The sequence below is a fragment of the Carassius carassius genome, chromosome 48, assembly GCF_963082965.1.
Source record: "Carassius carassius chromosome 48, fCarCar2.1, whole genome shotgun sequence".
In the NCBI taxonomy this organism is placed as follows: Eukaryota; Metazoa; Chordata; class Actinopteri; order Cypriniformes; family Cyprinidae; genus Carassius; species Carassius carassius.
Genome location: NC_081802.1, coordinates 10,721,820 through 10,737,376, shown reverse-complemented (window position 1 = coordinate 10,737,376; position 15,557 = coordinate 10,721,820). Strand labels below are relative to the sequence as shown.

The window sequence follows — 15,557 nt, the reverse complement described above, 5'->3', positions numbered from 1 at the left end:
CACAGCTCTGCACTGATCAGCACAAACACACACACGCTTTAAAACATTGTTAATCAGTCTCTTACATCAGGGAGACGCAAAATAATGCACATCAGCTTTTTGGGTGCAAAGTTACGGACAGGGCATGTTATAAAATCAATATGTCTGCTTGGAAAAGTACCATCCATTACAGTGGTAGGCTGAGTAGATGTAATCTGTAAAGAGAGAGTGAACGTGACCTGATTTGGTGCAGAAAATCACCATTAGGTAATACTTGATATGGTGTGTTAGTCATATATATTATACTTTAGAGGTTGGTTTGGATGTGAGTCACAATTAAGGATTGAATGTTTTAATTTTGTCTGTAATTTATAGTTTTAAGTTGCTCGGTAACCCCCCTTTGAAGCACCAATAATACAATTCATCCAGACAAGTTTTTTAGGCCATTACCTAACAATTAAATTGTTTCTGAGCATCATTTTTAACCTTAAAAATCTATCAAGGTGTCCATATATCATTTAGAAATGTGCCAGTTAGTCTAAACCGTAAACCAGTGAGCCCTTATTATAGGGCTTCTGTAGGACTAACTTTTCAGCTAGTTGTAATGGTAAAACAATAATTAAACTGTTTGTGTATATCCCTAGACTGGAACGATTGGACTGCTAAACCGAAAGAGCTTTTCTGTAGTTCATGGCTTCTGAACCTGCTCTGTTCACACTTGACCTCTTTTTCTCTGTCTGTTTCCATGTTTTTAGATTCGATGGGAAAAAAATATCACATTAGGAGAGCCTCCTGGATTCCTGCACTCATGGTGGTGGTATGTATCGATTTTGTAACTCAAAACCCCTAACATTCTCTGATGATATGGCCATGCTAGCTGTTAGCAACAGTAGAGGAGCCTAAATGAAAGCTGGTCCATTATTTTTGGAAGTAGGTGTCTCCTTATTACAGTTACATTTGTAAGTTGCTGTACAGCATTAAGCCCGTTTTATACACCGATGTTAGAGTAAAATGACTGAGTGAAATGCTATGGAAAGATTTGAAAACTGATTGTTGATTTCGAGACAAGTTCTTGTATTGCAATCCATTCAATAAGGTCCAATATTCACAAGCTTGTTGAAACAACCAGGATTCTTGCTTTTCCAGCAAATTTCCCTTTGTCAGCCAAAAGAGAACCCAGACTCAGATAGCGGACTAGCTTTTTTTTTTGGCTATTAAAAAACATGTCTAAGCTAGTGGACTAGCTACACTAGCAAGAAGCTAGCTTGGAAATTCATGATGATCTAAGCTTATTGTTTTGCGCCCTATTTTCCTGGAGTTTTTTTTTTGTCCTCTCGTAATTTTTTCGGAAGACTCATTTTTCATATTTTGTCTGTTGAACTTTCGAGCCCAAGATACACAACAGTACAACCAATCAAACAGACTGTAAACCTATCCATTGCAGCCTTTTTTCACTGGATCCAAAGGAAATATGGCGTCTATCCTGACTTGGATCCTTTAGAGACTCTCATGTTTGTCTGGAATTTACGTTATGTTCTTAGCTTACACAAAAATAAGATCCATGCGTGTAGATCAGGTTTACAGAGAGCAGTGTTTTCATTTATCACACTCAACTTATTCTCCATCTTGGATTACTGGCTCCCCTCTGTGAGCTTATTAGGAGTCTAGTAGGTTTTGAAGGGTCCTTGTATGGTGTTGACACTACTGGAGAAGCGTCTGTCTGGAACTATAACACGTAGAGGCGGGGTTTAAGGAACTCGGAGGGGCCACAAAGTACCGCCCTCCTCACCAACCCCCCTCATCCAAACAAAACGGCCAGATGGTAAGGGAAAGCCAACCCCTCCCCCTCCCCGTACATACCCCCACCAACCTTTGTCTGTAGGCCTGTCCTTTGTTTGCGGAAGAACCCTCAAACGGATTAACTCCTTGCATTCCAGTCTTCTTTGTGTTAAACAGCCAAATCTCCTTCTCCACTGCCCCTACCTTTGCATTCTCTTCCCTTCTGTCTAAGGCGGTTTCCTGTTGTAACGGGGTTTGAATGGTAGGACCAGGCTCTGGGGTGGGGTAAAGTTTGGTGAGCGGGGCAGTCATCCACATCTGTTGTAAGGCAAGCAAGGGGTTGGGGGTGGTGGTTTTATTTGAGGTGCAGGTGTGGGAAAAAAAGAAAAAAAAAGGACAACCATTTGCGATTTATTTTATGCATAGATTTGTATAATCGATGTCTGGTAAGAAAGGAGACAGTCGAGTGACAAAAATGTTACATTGATTTACTTTCAGATGGCCTAAAGCTGACATCCTTCTTTGTGATTGGTAGAGATGAGAGAAAAGCCACACAGAAGTGTTCACCTCCAATACACTCATTTAACGTTAACTGTGTTAACGCAGGAAACAAACAAAAAAAATATGGTGTTGTGTGCATATAAAGTTGACCTGGATGTAAATTAAAACGGGTACAAAACAACGTCTTTAAACAATCCATCTTACTTTATAATCTTTCACCTCTAACATACTCCAAAAAGACTTCCTACAAATGAAAAGGCAGCTGATTTACATCTTATATTGATAAACTCTTAGGTCAGGTCATGTTTTACAATATTGCCTTGATGCCGAGAGCAAAAGAAACGTGGGTTAGCAAATGTACATAAAGCATTTATTTTATATTGTTTGGTGACATCTTTGTGTCGTTGCATGGACGTTGTACAGTGTTCTAACAAGTGCTTTCTATGCAGTACTTCTGATGTGTTGCAGAATGTTTTTAAAATCAAGACAAAATCAAAATAATGGCCTAAAAATGGATTAATGTTTCTAGTCTTAAAGTAAATAATTTGTCTAAAACTGCCAAATGGCTATTTAGGCATTGTTTTCACCAACTCTCATTCATTTTCTCCCACGCCATCTAATTACTTCCTCCTACATATTTGTTTCTTGTAGTGTTGTCAAAAGACCCGGTACTTCGGTACCAAGTAGGTACTAAAAAAATGAAAATGTGACGGTACCAGGTTTCCTTAAGTACCGGTGGTACCGAGTATCCGCTCAACCCGGTTCTTGATGCATACAGCGCTATGATTTCCGTGAAGCAGAAAACGCAGGCGGAATCTCAAAATCCAGTCTTGATAATGAAACTTACATTTTAATATGGGCAGTCACGGAATTTGTCAAAGTTAGCATAAATTAATCAAATCTCCGTATGGACCAGTATCTGTAAATGTTAAGCCGCAAAAGTGGGTTGAAATATGAATCCTGCATGTTCTGTGCGTCTCTGTGTGAATGAATGAATGGTTTGTTTACTACATAGACTGAAGCATGTGACGCTTGCAGTAATTTCAGCATCTGCCATCTCAATGAGGACATAAATACATAAACTACATCACCAGAACTGTTCTGAGTCACTTCACAAGCATTTTACCATTTCATCTGAGTAAAACCAGTGTCAAATTAAAAGTAGCCCGTCAAAATAAAAGTTCATTTTTACATAAAGGCATTGTGCTAGAAATATTACTATTATTTAGTAGAATGTATGTGATACTGCTACTTCTGTTGAAAAAATTAATAAAACTTTATTTTTTAAAGAAATAAATCACACAATATTTCTTCCATGTTTAAAATTTTAATAGCAAATCCCCTTTATTTATAAAAAAAAAAAAAAATGTTTACATTTCATTAATTAAAAGACAAATTAAATTTGGGTGAAACTTGTTTACTGTTTTTCATAATTATATTACTTGTAGAAAAACTTGAAACATAATTGTAAATAAGTATAAAGAATGTTATTGGTTCTATTTTTAGTGCTAAAAAGTTTTTTTTCTTTTAATTAGAATATTTTTGTGTTTTGCTTTGGTACAAAATTGGTACCGAGAACCGTGGATTTTCACTGGTATCGGTACCGAATACTGAAATTTTGGTACCGTGACAACACTAGTTTCTTGCTGTATATATTCAAAATACGTCACATTGAGGTACTTGAAGTAATTTTTCTGAGATGTTGTCTTATATTATCTATTATCAAAAGGAAAAAAATGTTAAGACGTGGTATTTGGGGAGGTGTACATGTACGGGCCTGTTGCATGTGTGGGCAACCAGTGTTTGAATCCAGTGGTTTAGTTTATTGCCCCGTCCCAATGCCCCTTTTTTTCCTGATTGTTTGCTGTAATATTTTAATTAAAAAAAAAAAATGCCTCTAGTTTTTTTTGTTTTTTTTTTGGGGCTGCTGGTGAATTATTTATTTATTTTTTTTTCACCTACACTTTTTTCTTTGGTGATGTATTGAGCATGATACATAACATCTCAGTTAAAATATTCATGAACCTGTTAACTTAACTTATGTATCTGACATTATGATTTTCAGACATGTTTAAGTAAATGTATTTTGTCTTTAAATTTATATATATTAATTATAATGAACATGTTGATAGATAACTAGAAGAATAGAGTAAACCTTAACTACACAATGAAAGGTGAAGGAAAACAAATCAAGCTCTATTTTGATTACATATATTTCTGTATTTCATTATATATGGCAGGGCTTGAATTTTGGTGCTGGATTGTGGGGATTGCGCATAATTTTACTTATTCCGCACTTGTAACGTATGAAAATCCAGCAAATATTTCAGTGTGAAAGACGCTCGAAACAGATGACTGAATGTATAATTTGCACGTGCTTTTGAGTCTTACAATTTTAAACATTCAAGTGCTCAATTTGACTGTGAGACCCTTTTTTGTGAGCTGCCTCACACCCAAAGCGTGCATACATAGAGATGCGTCTGAGAGTGTGCTTTGTGCGTAAATGGCTAAATGCATACAAAATTGAAATCATTTAAATGTATTCATTAAATTTAATTAATTTAATCTATTCTTATTTTACTACTGACTTGTTTACTTGTCTTTTTTAGTTCAAATAAATTCAATTCAGTGTTTGAAAGTTTTTTTTATATATAAGTATCTTCCTCACCATATAAATATGAATCTGCAACATTATAAATTGTTAAACACAAATACACTGGGTGACAAAACATTTAGGTTGGATGATTGTAGTTTAAAAATATGTCTACAAAATACCCTAACTCCCCCCTCAAATTAAAAAAATAATTTTCACCTCCATTTTCCAAAATGAAATTCAGGCCCTGTATGGACAAAATCTTTTCTCACATTTTCTTTTTTAACATGGAAAAAAGAAAGTCACACAGGTTTGGAACAACATATGTGTCATGGATAGACCAGGCTTTCCCGTCTCTCTCTCTTTCTCACACACACACACACACACACACACACACCGCACTCTCTCACCAGCTTTATGACCACCAACTTCCATTCACCAGCTCATCATTTGGCTCTGCATTAAAGCATTGTTGAGTTTTATTATTTTTATGTGAGTTGTGCTCTGTTCACTGATTGGATTCTTTTATTAATTATAGTTTTTCACTTCTGAAAAGGTAATACAAATTGTACTTGACTGTTCTCATTTTTAGTAGGGAATGCTGATTTTAAAGCTTACTGGATTTTACATGATTTGGATATCTACAATTCTGCATATAAATACACAGCATAAGATTGGCCTCTCTGTATTAGTCTTGGCCCCCAGTTGAAAAAAAAGTAGAATCTCCCCTGGTTCATGCAGAGTACACAAGCATTAAACAAGTTTTCCTGCTGCAGTCAAGGTAACCGAACGTGATTTGCTCGTGCTCTCCATTCCTCCCCACCTTGATGTGTGTCTAGTTGCGGCTTTTCAGTAACAAAGTGTAACTGGCATCTTATTTGATTTCCCCTGCACCCTGATTGGATTTGAGATGGTCCTGCTGTCTCCCTCCAGCAGCTTTCCAACAAAGCTGCAATCTCTTTAACGGCAGCTGATAGATATGATAATGCCGCCCAGCTTTATTGTGCACTGACTGAAGGGCGAAGAACAGGCATGACGTTCCCCTGTCAAAGTGCCTTTCTTGCTTTTTCTGTTCCCTTCCTTTCACATGTTTTATTTGTTTTTTGGTTTATGGCTTCTATAGGATGTGAGGTGTTAATTTATGGTACCTCCTGCTGAGCACTCATTTACGCACTTATCTATGGTTCATGTAATGCATCTTGTCGGCTTTGATTCTGTTTCCTTTTTTTCTTTTGTGCCTCTGCTTACTCCTCCTCTCATCTAGGTGGAGTAGATCTTCACCATTGTTATAAATTCATCACCTCTGCTTTTTAAAGGAACAGTTGACCCAAAAATTCTTACAAATATGTGTGACTTATTTCTTCAGTGGAATGTAAAAGGTGGATATTTGAAGAATATTTTGATGTGTAAGAGGACTAAGGCTATCAAGCTCAAAAATGACACACAAAAAAAGCTACATAAAAGTGGTCCAAAGAATACTGTACAATTATTATTAAATCCTCGTGTGAAGATCAGGCTGAATGTTTTTTTTTTGTTTTTGCTGTTGATGAGAGAAGTCTGATTTGTGAATAAATCGTTATTTTGAATCTAAGAATCTTTGATGAATTATACTCATTCATTCATTTTTCACAGATCCGCATATGAACTACCTTTATGATACTTCTATGGTACTTTTGTGTCCTTTCAAGAGTTTGAAGGTCTTTATTCATTGTGATTTCATGGAAAAGGGCAACCAGTGTGGCCTTTAAAATTTCTCTTTTTATGTTCCACGCCCTCATTTTGTTCCAAATCCATTTAATTTTGTGTAAGTGATGACACAATTTAATTTTTTGGCTGACCTATTCCCTTTAAGAAGTATGTTTTCAATCTGCACTTAAATCTAAACACTTGATTTTTCCAGCAGTTCCTCTACTTTTGTAGTCTTGAGCTGAACGTTGTTTAACCTTGCTCTCTTATTCCACCCATAAACAGTGAGTGATTTATGAAAGCTGTCATAAGCTATCCTTTGCGTTATGCTCACGAACACAAATCCGTCAAATGTTTTCCACTCCACGGCAAGATATATGAAATGGGTGGAAACTGATTAGCCCCATTGACCTGTCGCTGTGCCGTGAGCGGCCTATTTTGTCCTTTTTGCAATCTGTCACATCAAACGTAAGCTTTTTCCCATATTCAGAACAGAAGTCTAATTTTATTACATCAGCAGATATAATGCACAGCAGTAAAAATGCTGCCTCGGAAGATGAAACAACTTGCGTTCGTTTTCTTAAGCCCTGCTTCAGCAGCTTTTATGAAGCGTCCATTAAATCAATATCTAAAGAGTGAGAGCGGTTTAATGCCGACCTGTTTAACAGGTACTTATTTTCAATGAAGTAATTAAGGGACCATTTGGAGTGCAACCTGCTCCCCCTAGCAGCCCTTAAGGACTGTATTTCCTTAATTAACAAATATCAAGCCTAATTGATTAGCCACTTATAGGTCACACCTCATAAAGTGGGAAGCTATCCAGGGGTTATGATTGTAGTGACCCAGCTTTGATAGAAGCTGTCAAGTTCTTCTGAGTGTGATACTGAAGAAGATCAGTTTTCTGTTCTTACTCTGAAGTGCCTTTTACAGTGTGCTGGAGCCAATGTCTGATCTGAAACCATTTTTCACATTTAAACCATAGAAAAACTAAATCTGCATTGTCCCCGAAACCATGCAGGTCTTGCTTCTTGAATCGCTAACTTGGAAGTTTTCAGAAATTTTCAGAACAGCAGCTCAATCTGGCAAAATCAAAATAAATTAGTTTGGATGTTAAAAATTAATTGCTTCATTGTTATAAATTCATTGCTGTGGATTTTATTTCTTAGTAGTTTTGGTGGTTCCATCAAAAAAGCTCAGAATGGTAAAAAGGCACTGAATTAAATTTATAGTGCATGCTGAAATACACCCTTAAGGCTTGTAAATGACAACTGCAATGTTGTGTTTTTATTTGTGAGTAGGTCAGTTGCGTCACAGCTGAGGCCAAGCATACCAAAAAAAAAGGTTTTTGGTAAAGATTAGGAGAAACTACTTGGAGAAATGAGAACAACTGAGATTAGAACAAACCTTTCCATTTAGTGCTGTTTTTCAAATGGTCTTTTTGTGTAAAGTGTACCACAGCCTGTTGGTGTTTAGTTGGCAGCTGTTTAGTTCGGTGAAGTTCAACTATGTATTTGATACTCAGCTTTGTTTATTCTGCCTTATTTTGCAGTGTATTCTGGGATCTGTACTGTGCAGCTCCAGATCGACGGGAGACATGTGAACATTCCAGCGAGGCCAAGGCTTTCCACGACTATGTGAGTTTCTTTTTTATCCACTATGGGGTTGAGTTAAACCTGAAGTTCTGCTGTTGGGGACTGCGTTAACCAAAATGGCCTGGTTTACCGTCTGTTTACAGTAATCAATGCTCTTTGTCTAAATTTTTGGGTAATTTCTGATAGAACATATGTTATGACTTTTTAAAGCTTTAGGGAAATTTCGTAATATTTACAAATATCATCGTAAATCTGTGGTATCTTTATTTGATGTACCTTTGGTTATAATAAAGTTCTGGTACAATAACCAAGATGCTCAAAGGGATAGTTCACCCCAAAAAATAATTTACTAACCTCCATATTGTTAGTCTTATATATACATAGTCTTATATGACTTCCTTTCTGCTGTATAACAAAACAAAAATGTATATTTTTTGATCCACAAAAAGAAAGTCAATTTAACACCAACATCAAGATTTGTGGTTTTGCACTCTGCAAAAGAAAGTGAAGGTTTGGAATTAGAAGAAGGTGATGGACCCAATTTAAATTTTTGGGTGAACTATCCCTTTAAGGCCGCAGGATTAAGAGAAGGCTGGGCTATCATGGGTCAATTTTGAAGGACTGCACCATGACCCTTTTGACCTCTTGATCTGTGGAAGAGCTTTAAGTTAGTAATGGAGAACTGGAGTAGCATGTGTGGACAACCCCGGAGCTCCACCAGAAAGGGGAGTTCTTTGTTGACGCGGCTTTCCAACTGCAAATGACCATGTTAATGTGACCACAAACACTGACCCTTGCTCAACGCTTGGGCTCGGTCTTGAAGAGTTTGAGTGTTAGCGCCTGTATCTACAATTTGAAGAGTACATGGGGACCTCTTTCCCACTCTGCATGTTTTCTTTGGCAGAAATTTAGCGTCAAATATAAATTGTGGAAATATCTTTTACCCGCCACATTAGCAGTGTTAAAACCTTGTGAATACACTCCAGTGGAGGATAATATGTCAAAGATTATATGAAAGTAACTATGATTTACCACTAACTGCTAGCACCGGAGTCTCACCTGGGCCAGATCTCGGGCCTTGATTCCTGAAAGGGATTATGCATCTATTCTTATTGCAGACATTTAATTCACTGGACTTGCTAGCAGAGAACAGTTACAAGTTCGTGCCAGCTGTCTGCTGAAGTTTCAACCAATTGGAATCTGTGTGCCTGTGTATGGCCTCTATAAGATTAATTACATGGTTAATTAAGCGCCATGCTTAATTAAGTCTGACGTGTGTTCAATTAATCTATACGCCTAATCATTTCTAACACCCAATGGACACCTGGGATTGTCAAAATGAGTGTTCTGACGACCCCCTCCTCTGCACGACTGACCCCCCGTGCTCTAAGTTGATGCGGCTATTGTGAAACAGGCTGTCTGCTCCGATTGACTGTTTGAAATGCTCTGAGCCCTTTTCTAAGTAAACTCCAGCTCAGTTTCTAGGCTTTGCTACTGGACCTCAGGGACTCAGGGTGAGTTTGAAAGGCTCAGATGTCCTGCCCCTGAGTTCTGGTCTGAGGATTAATGGCCGGTTTCCCCTGACCTTTAACCTTCAGCAAAGTTCAGGAGGTCAGAGCATATCCGGTCTGTGTTGTGTCCCGTTTCAAATGTTTTCCCAAATCTTTTTATCAGGCTATTAATCTCCATTTGCCTTCAGAATGTTGCATCCAGTGGACTAATTTTGGTTGTGGGGTTTTTATTAATTGGGCTTGGATGAAGTGAACACGTCAAGTTCGTTCCTCAAGGGATACACTGTGCCACTGAATGATTTTCCTAGCCGTCAACTCTCGAGCCAATGGCTGGCCACTTCTTGGAAGACCTGAGGCTAAATTCTGTCTATTTTTTAGGCTTTTGTAGACACCAGGCTAATGTTGTGTGAAGAGTCTTATGGTGGAGGTCGTGATGAGTTTTGGTGGAGATGGGGGTGGTGGAGATGGAGGACGAGGAGGAGGCGGTGGCGTCAGTCCCATGGGTCACTCCAGACCTGTCTCCGTCTGATTAACTTCAGCTCTGGGATCCCCGTGGACCGGCCGCCCCATCAAGCTTGCTATCTCAGGCAAGGCTGATAACAGTGCCCATTCCCTAGCGTGTCAGTGGATCAGGGGGAGAAAAACAAGTGGGTTCCCATGAGTCAAATCCTCCTCACTGTCAGCGCTGCAGTTATTTTGGCTTCTGCAAGTCAGGGCTTCAATGGTGACTAGATTTCTTTGCAGTTGTAGAATTAAAACAATAATTTCTTTTATTATTTTTTTTTGTAAACTTCCTAGTGGTGGAATTTGGGAATACTCTGACTCTTCCATCTTTTTGTCTACCCTTCTTTTCTGTCTCTTTTTTTTCATCAAATGGCCAGTGATGCACTTTGTGCAAGTAAGTCCTACAGTTGGGAGGAAAGATAATGGGATATAACATGCAAATCTTGAGATCTGTGGAATCTGGTTCATAACTAATCGGAGGATTGCTATAGGATTGTGTCTCTGGCTGGGCTCCCAGAAGTGGAGAGCCAGTTCCCCAAATCCAAGCAGCAACTAGTGCCACCAAGAAACCCTCGATACCACATTTGTACCAGACAGACCCATTTTAAACAGACAGGGTCATCTGGAAGTACGACAGTGTACTTATAGGCAAGCTATTGATTGCTAATCTCAGTTATAGAGTAAATTAATCATTTAGTCCAATATAAGGGTCGCTTACTGTATAGAAAGAAGGGAGAAGAGAAAAACATTGAGGAAAGGAAAGCAGGATATAGAGGTATGCATGTTTTGTGGGAATGACGTGTGTACCTGCTCACTGCAAATCTCCTAAAACTCCCAGATAAGCCTGTCTCCCATCAGAGCCTTTGTCTAAACCTCAGTATTAAGTTACGCCAGCAGAAAGGTGTGCATATTTGTCATGTAATTTTGCATGTGGAGTTGCTTGTAAACAGATGAGTTCATAACAATGTTGTGATGAGTGATTTGGAAGATCTAATCCTTTATTATTTTTTTCCAGATTGCTGTCAGAGCTGTTGCCTAGTAGTTTATTTTTTTTGTTCAGTGCCTATTCCAGTTTTATCTAGATGGTAACCTTGGTTCTGTGAAAGGTCTAGTGTTGTTCCCATGCAATAATTAGAAATAAGCTTTAACTTTTAGTAGAGTATTTCTATTATAAATGCATCTATATTGGTTGATACTGTATATATGTTTGCTGGCATTGGATAATAATTTTATCGTGAATGTGCTATATTTACATTTAGATTTTTGCTGTCACATAATACTCACTTTAAGTTGATATATTATAATATAATAAAATTGACAATTTAATCAATTAATTATCCAGTATCAGTCTGTTAGTGCTTGGTGGATTGACATTTTTCTTTCTTTGTTTTTAGGATTGTGGCGGTTTGATGCTTTATTTCTGTTTTTCCCTGACTGGGACTTCATATGAATCAAAATGTATGAAACCGTATAAGATGCCGCATGAGCAGTTTTTGTATAATTTCACAATTATACAAAAAAATTATAAATTATTTGTATAATTTCAAGTTAGTTTATATAATTTCACAATTTAAAGCAAAAACTATATGGTCTGACTTAGTTTGAGATACTGTACTTCATAAAATATCTGCACGAAACATAAACGGCGAAAGAATGCAAATTCACTCTCTGACAGCAGGTGGCGCTTATTGAAGAGCAGCGATTCTATGGCTGTAAACATAGCAGCGCTGCGCTTATGAAACTTCTTTTATATGCATCATACGGAGGCAAGATTAAAAAAAAGACAGTCAGTTACCCTCCATTCATATAAACCCCCACTTCCATTCAGTGTTTAGAATTTTCATCCAATTTGTCATGCAACGTGAATGGTGAGCTTGCTTTGCCTGCTACAGTATTTTCTGCTCTCTGCATTGCGACCTCTGCTAGGTATGAGACGTAATCCTCATTATTCTTTTATCATTACTCTTCTGTTTTTATTCAGCCATTATTCTGGCATTACCTAGCTTACCCATCCACATTGCTTTGATCCCAGTACACACTTATCCACCTAGTGGAAGTTTATCATCGGAGACAGGGCGGGTTATGAACACACAATATAAGTGACAGATGAGCAGCAAATCATCTTCCTCTGAGACAGTACAGTCATCGCAATGTTGGCATCAGATCACATTATTCAGTGGAAAATTATTAGAAATTAATCGTAAACTTGTAAATACATCAGTATTCTCCAAGTATGCACACTTTTTGACTAGAAGCACTAATGGACACTGTTCAGAGTAGTTATGTGAACAAAAATAAACCGCAGCAGACGTGACTGAATATGAATGCGTGTTCTCATTCTATTCAAAATATCATATATTACAGATTGTTTATTTTGCACTTCTGACATAAATTAAGAAATTACTATCACTGCAATCGAGTTTTATCATAACTGTGGTCAATTATTGAAGCTGGAGTCTTTATCTTTCTAATGATGCACAGTTTGTCCTGATGAAGAGTGTGATGTTTTAAAGTGCTATGAGTGTAAATTTCCCAAAAAACAGGTCAGGCAAACCCAAAACCAGACTGATTATTTAAAGCATCCTTAAATGGATAATTCAACCAAAAATTATAATTTTGATCATTTATTCAGCCTTGTGTCTTTCCAAATTTGTGTAAGTTTAGTCCATTTTGAAAAGATGTAGTTTTGGACCTCCCTAATGTCACCTAACCATTCTTCTACCTCAAGTGTCACGCTCTGATTTCCCCATCCCATCATGTTCTGACAGAAACACTGTAAGTACATAATGGAGGCTCTTTTCTTGACCCTCAGCAATGTTAAGTTGCTCTGTCACACCGTTTAAATTAGAATATAACTAACACCAATTTCAGCCATCACATATGCCTACATGACAGACATGAGTGTCCCTCAATGACACACTTACAAGGCGGAAAACTTGGAGAGGACGGAAGAGCGACAGACGAACATGTTTTTTGTTGCGGCATCTTTTGGCAGCGCTCTGCCAATAACGTAAAGACGAGTGGAGGAACAGGTGGTTTAATATATCCTAGCATTACAAAAGTGGAACGTGAATAAGCATTGGTCATTGTCTTCGTCTTTCTTGTTTCATGCGCTTCCAGGTGGTCCTGATGACTAATGTGTGACTGTGATTTTGAATGTGAGCTACGTGCCGCTTTTCTCCTCTCAATCTGAGCTGTTCTTACTTCATCAACTGCCCTAGCATTCACCTGTCTGTTTTTTGTCCCCTTTCGTATGCTTTTTTTAATTTCTCAAAAATGCTTCCCATTATCTTGCCCTCAACGAGAATTACCAGCTTTTTGAAAGATGACAAACAGGAATCAACCTTAAAGGAACGAGTCTCGCAGAAATGACTCACACACGTTTTCACTCAGAGACTATGCCATTGTTCACCTTAATCTTCCTCTTTGTTGATTTCCCAGCTGAAAAACACCAGGAAACGAGCATATGTTGTATTTTGGATGCAGGTCCCCAGCATGAGGTGCTAGCATACTAGTGTCCCTAGGCTTCTCAACTAGCTTCTAAGACTTGTTTCATCAAGTTTCACATAGGCCTAGCTATGTTGGTTCACCAGCTAACCCAGCATGGAAATATGTTAAAAAGATGTTGTTTACTCTTTTACCATCCCTTTTCTGTCTTCAAAGAGTTCATCAAGCTTTTATGACTTTCCTGATCTGTGATGTGTGTTTAAGTGTGAAATGGGGTCTCAGGCTGTTTGTTTTGTCTAGCCATAAGAGACATCAAGAGTTACTTTGACCCTTTGTTTGTTTTTTACATTTCAGACCGTCTGGATATAGAGGACAGATGTAGCGCGGAGTAATTTATTTGTTATGAACTTTGACCATATCTTGCTAGATATTTACTAGGGTCTAAAGATTAAGTAGCGAAAGGGCCTTGTTTCATCTTGAAGAAATGACCTGTTTGTTATTCATCCTATACCATGGTTACTTGTCTTATTAGCACTGTGTTTTTATTATCCCTTGGCTGGTATGTACTGCTTTGTGTCCTTTACTGTGTGTTGTAGCAATCGTCATGATAGCCTATGCATTTTCGTGCAAGTTGCTCTGGCGAGGCGGCATTTGCCAAGAAAATAAATGAAATTTAAATGTCATCTGTCTGGAGGAGGTGTGACCTGAACTCCATCTGAATTCCCACAATTGCAAGTCTCCCTCCCTAGTGCTGTTTTAATCTAAACTCCGTTGTTACTTTGAAGATGGTCGGCCAACCCATATTTAGGTCCAGAGATCCTCACAGAAAATTGGACCAATTACAGGCATTAAATGAATAAAACTGGTGACTTTCCACAGGCAGTGTTGTTGTAGCATCACCACTGTCGTGCAATGTGGCTTTCCTGTTAATGTTACTTAAGGTTTTGACTGATAACCAATACATTTTATCATTGCCGGCATAATTTATGGTCTTCTTTTTTTCCAAGCTGCCTTTTGACTAATCCCGACATTTGTGTACGATAATCACATTTCGCCCCCTAGTGACAGTCGCTCAAAACTTTACTGCTTTTTGACCACGGTAATATGAATAAATAGTATAAGAATATATTCATGTAAAACAAATGACTGCTAATATATTTGAAACTTAAACCATGATGCTTTTAAATAATTTTAACATAATTATTTATAGCTATTAGGGATGCACCGAAATGAAAATTCTGGATACACTTTGCCGAAAACCGAAAATTTACCATTTATATTAATTTACCGTTTATAATAATTATTTTTTAAATTTTATTGAATAATACAAAATAATTTAGTAATAATACTTTTTTTTTAATTTAACTAAATATTTTTAATGATACTGAATTTATAAAACATGGGCCAATAAAATAATCGCACTATTATTGAAAGTAACATAAAATTGGACACACACACACAAACATCTGTACTACACCATGTAACATTACAGTAGTGCTAACGTAAACAGGAACAAGTATACTACATTCCTGTCGGCGCATTATTTGAGCAGACTTTGCTTTTCTGGTAAGCATGAGTGGAATGCACATTCAAATAGCAAGGCGTCACACCATGTGGAAAGAGGGAAAGTGAAACTTGCATGTTGAACACTACTGAGAGATGCGGAGTGCCATATATGGCATTTTCGGTTTTCAGCCGATAATTATCGGCGGCGAGAATGTTGGTGCATCCCTTATAACTACCCATTTTAGAGAAAAAGTAGTTAAAGTTGTGCAGTCTAGCAGCAAATATTTGAATTTTTCAACACAACCAAAGCTTAAAATGAAGTTTTTTGCATAGGCATATGGTCCTTCGTTGGAAAATAAGGACTTCCAGTTTGTCGTTTGTTGAAGATCTTGAAAAAGCGACATCAGTTTCTAATCGTTTTCAAACCTCCATCTTTTTTATATTTTTTTATTTATGAAA

The 15,557-nt window shown here is 37.6% G+C and overlaps 1 protein-coding gene across 3 annotated transcripts in view; it reads left to right on the top strand.

The window, feature by feature from the left end:
- The window catches only part of LOC132131994 (single-stranded DNA-binding protein 3-like), a 63,643-nt gene that overhangs the window by 12,410 nt on the left and 35,676 nt on the right, over window positions 1-15,557 (top strand). For all 3 annotated transcript variants that reach the window (XM_059544201.1, XM_059544202.1, XM_059544203.1), the window contains exons 3-4: window positions 735-796; window positions 8,088-8,172. In XM_059544201.1, the coding sequence (XP_059400184.1) occupies window positions 735-796; window positions 8,088-8,172 (147 nt within the window). The remainder of the gene's footprint in view (window positions 1-734; window positions 797-8,087; window positions 8,173-15,557) is intronic.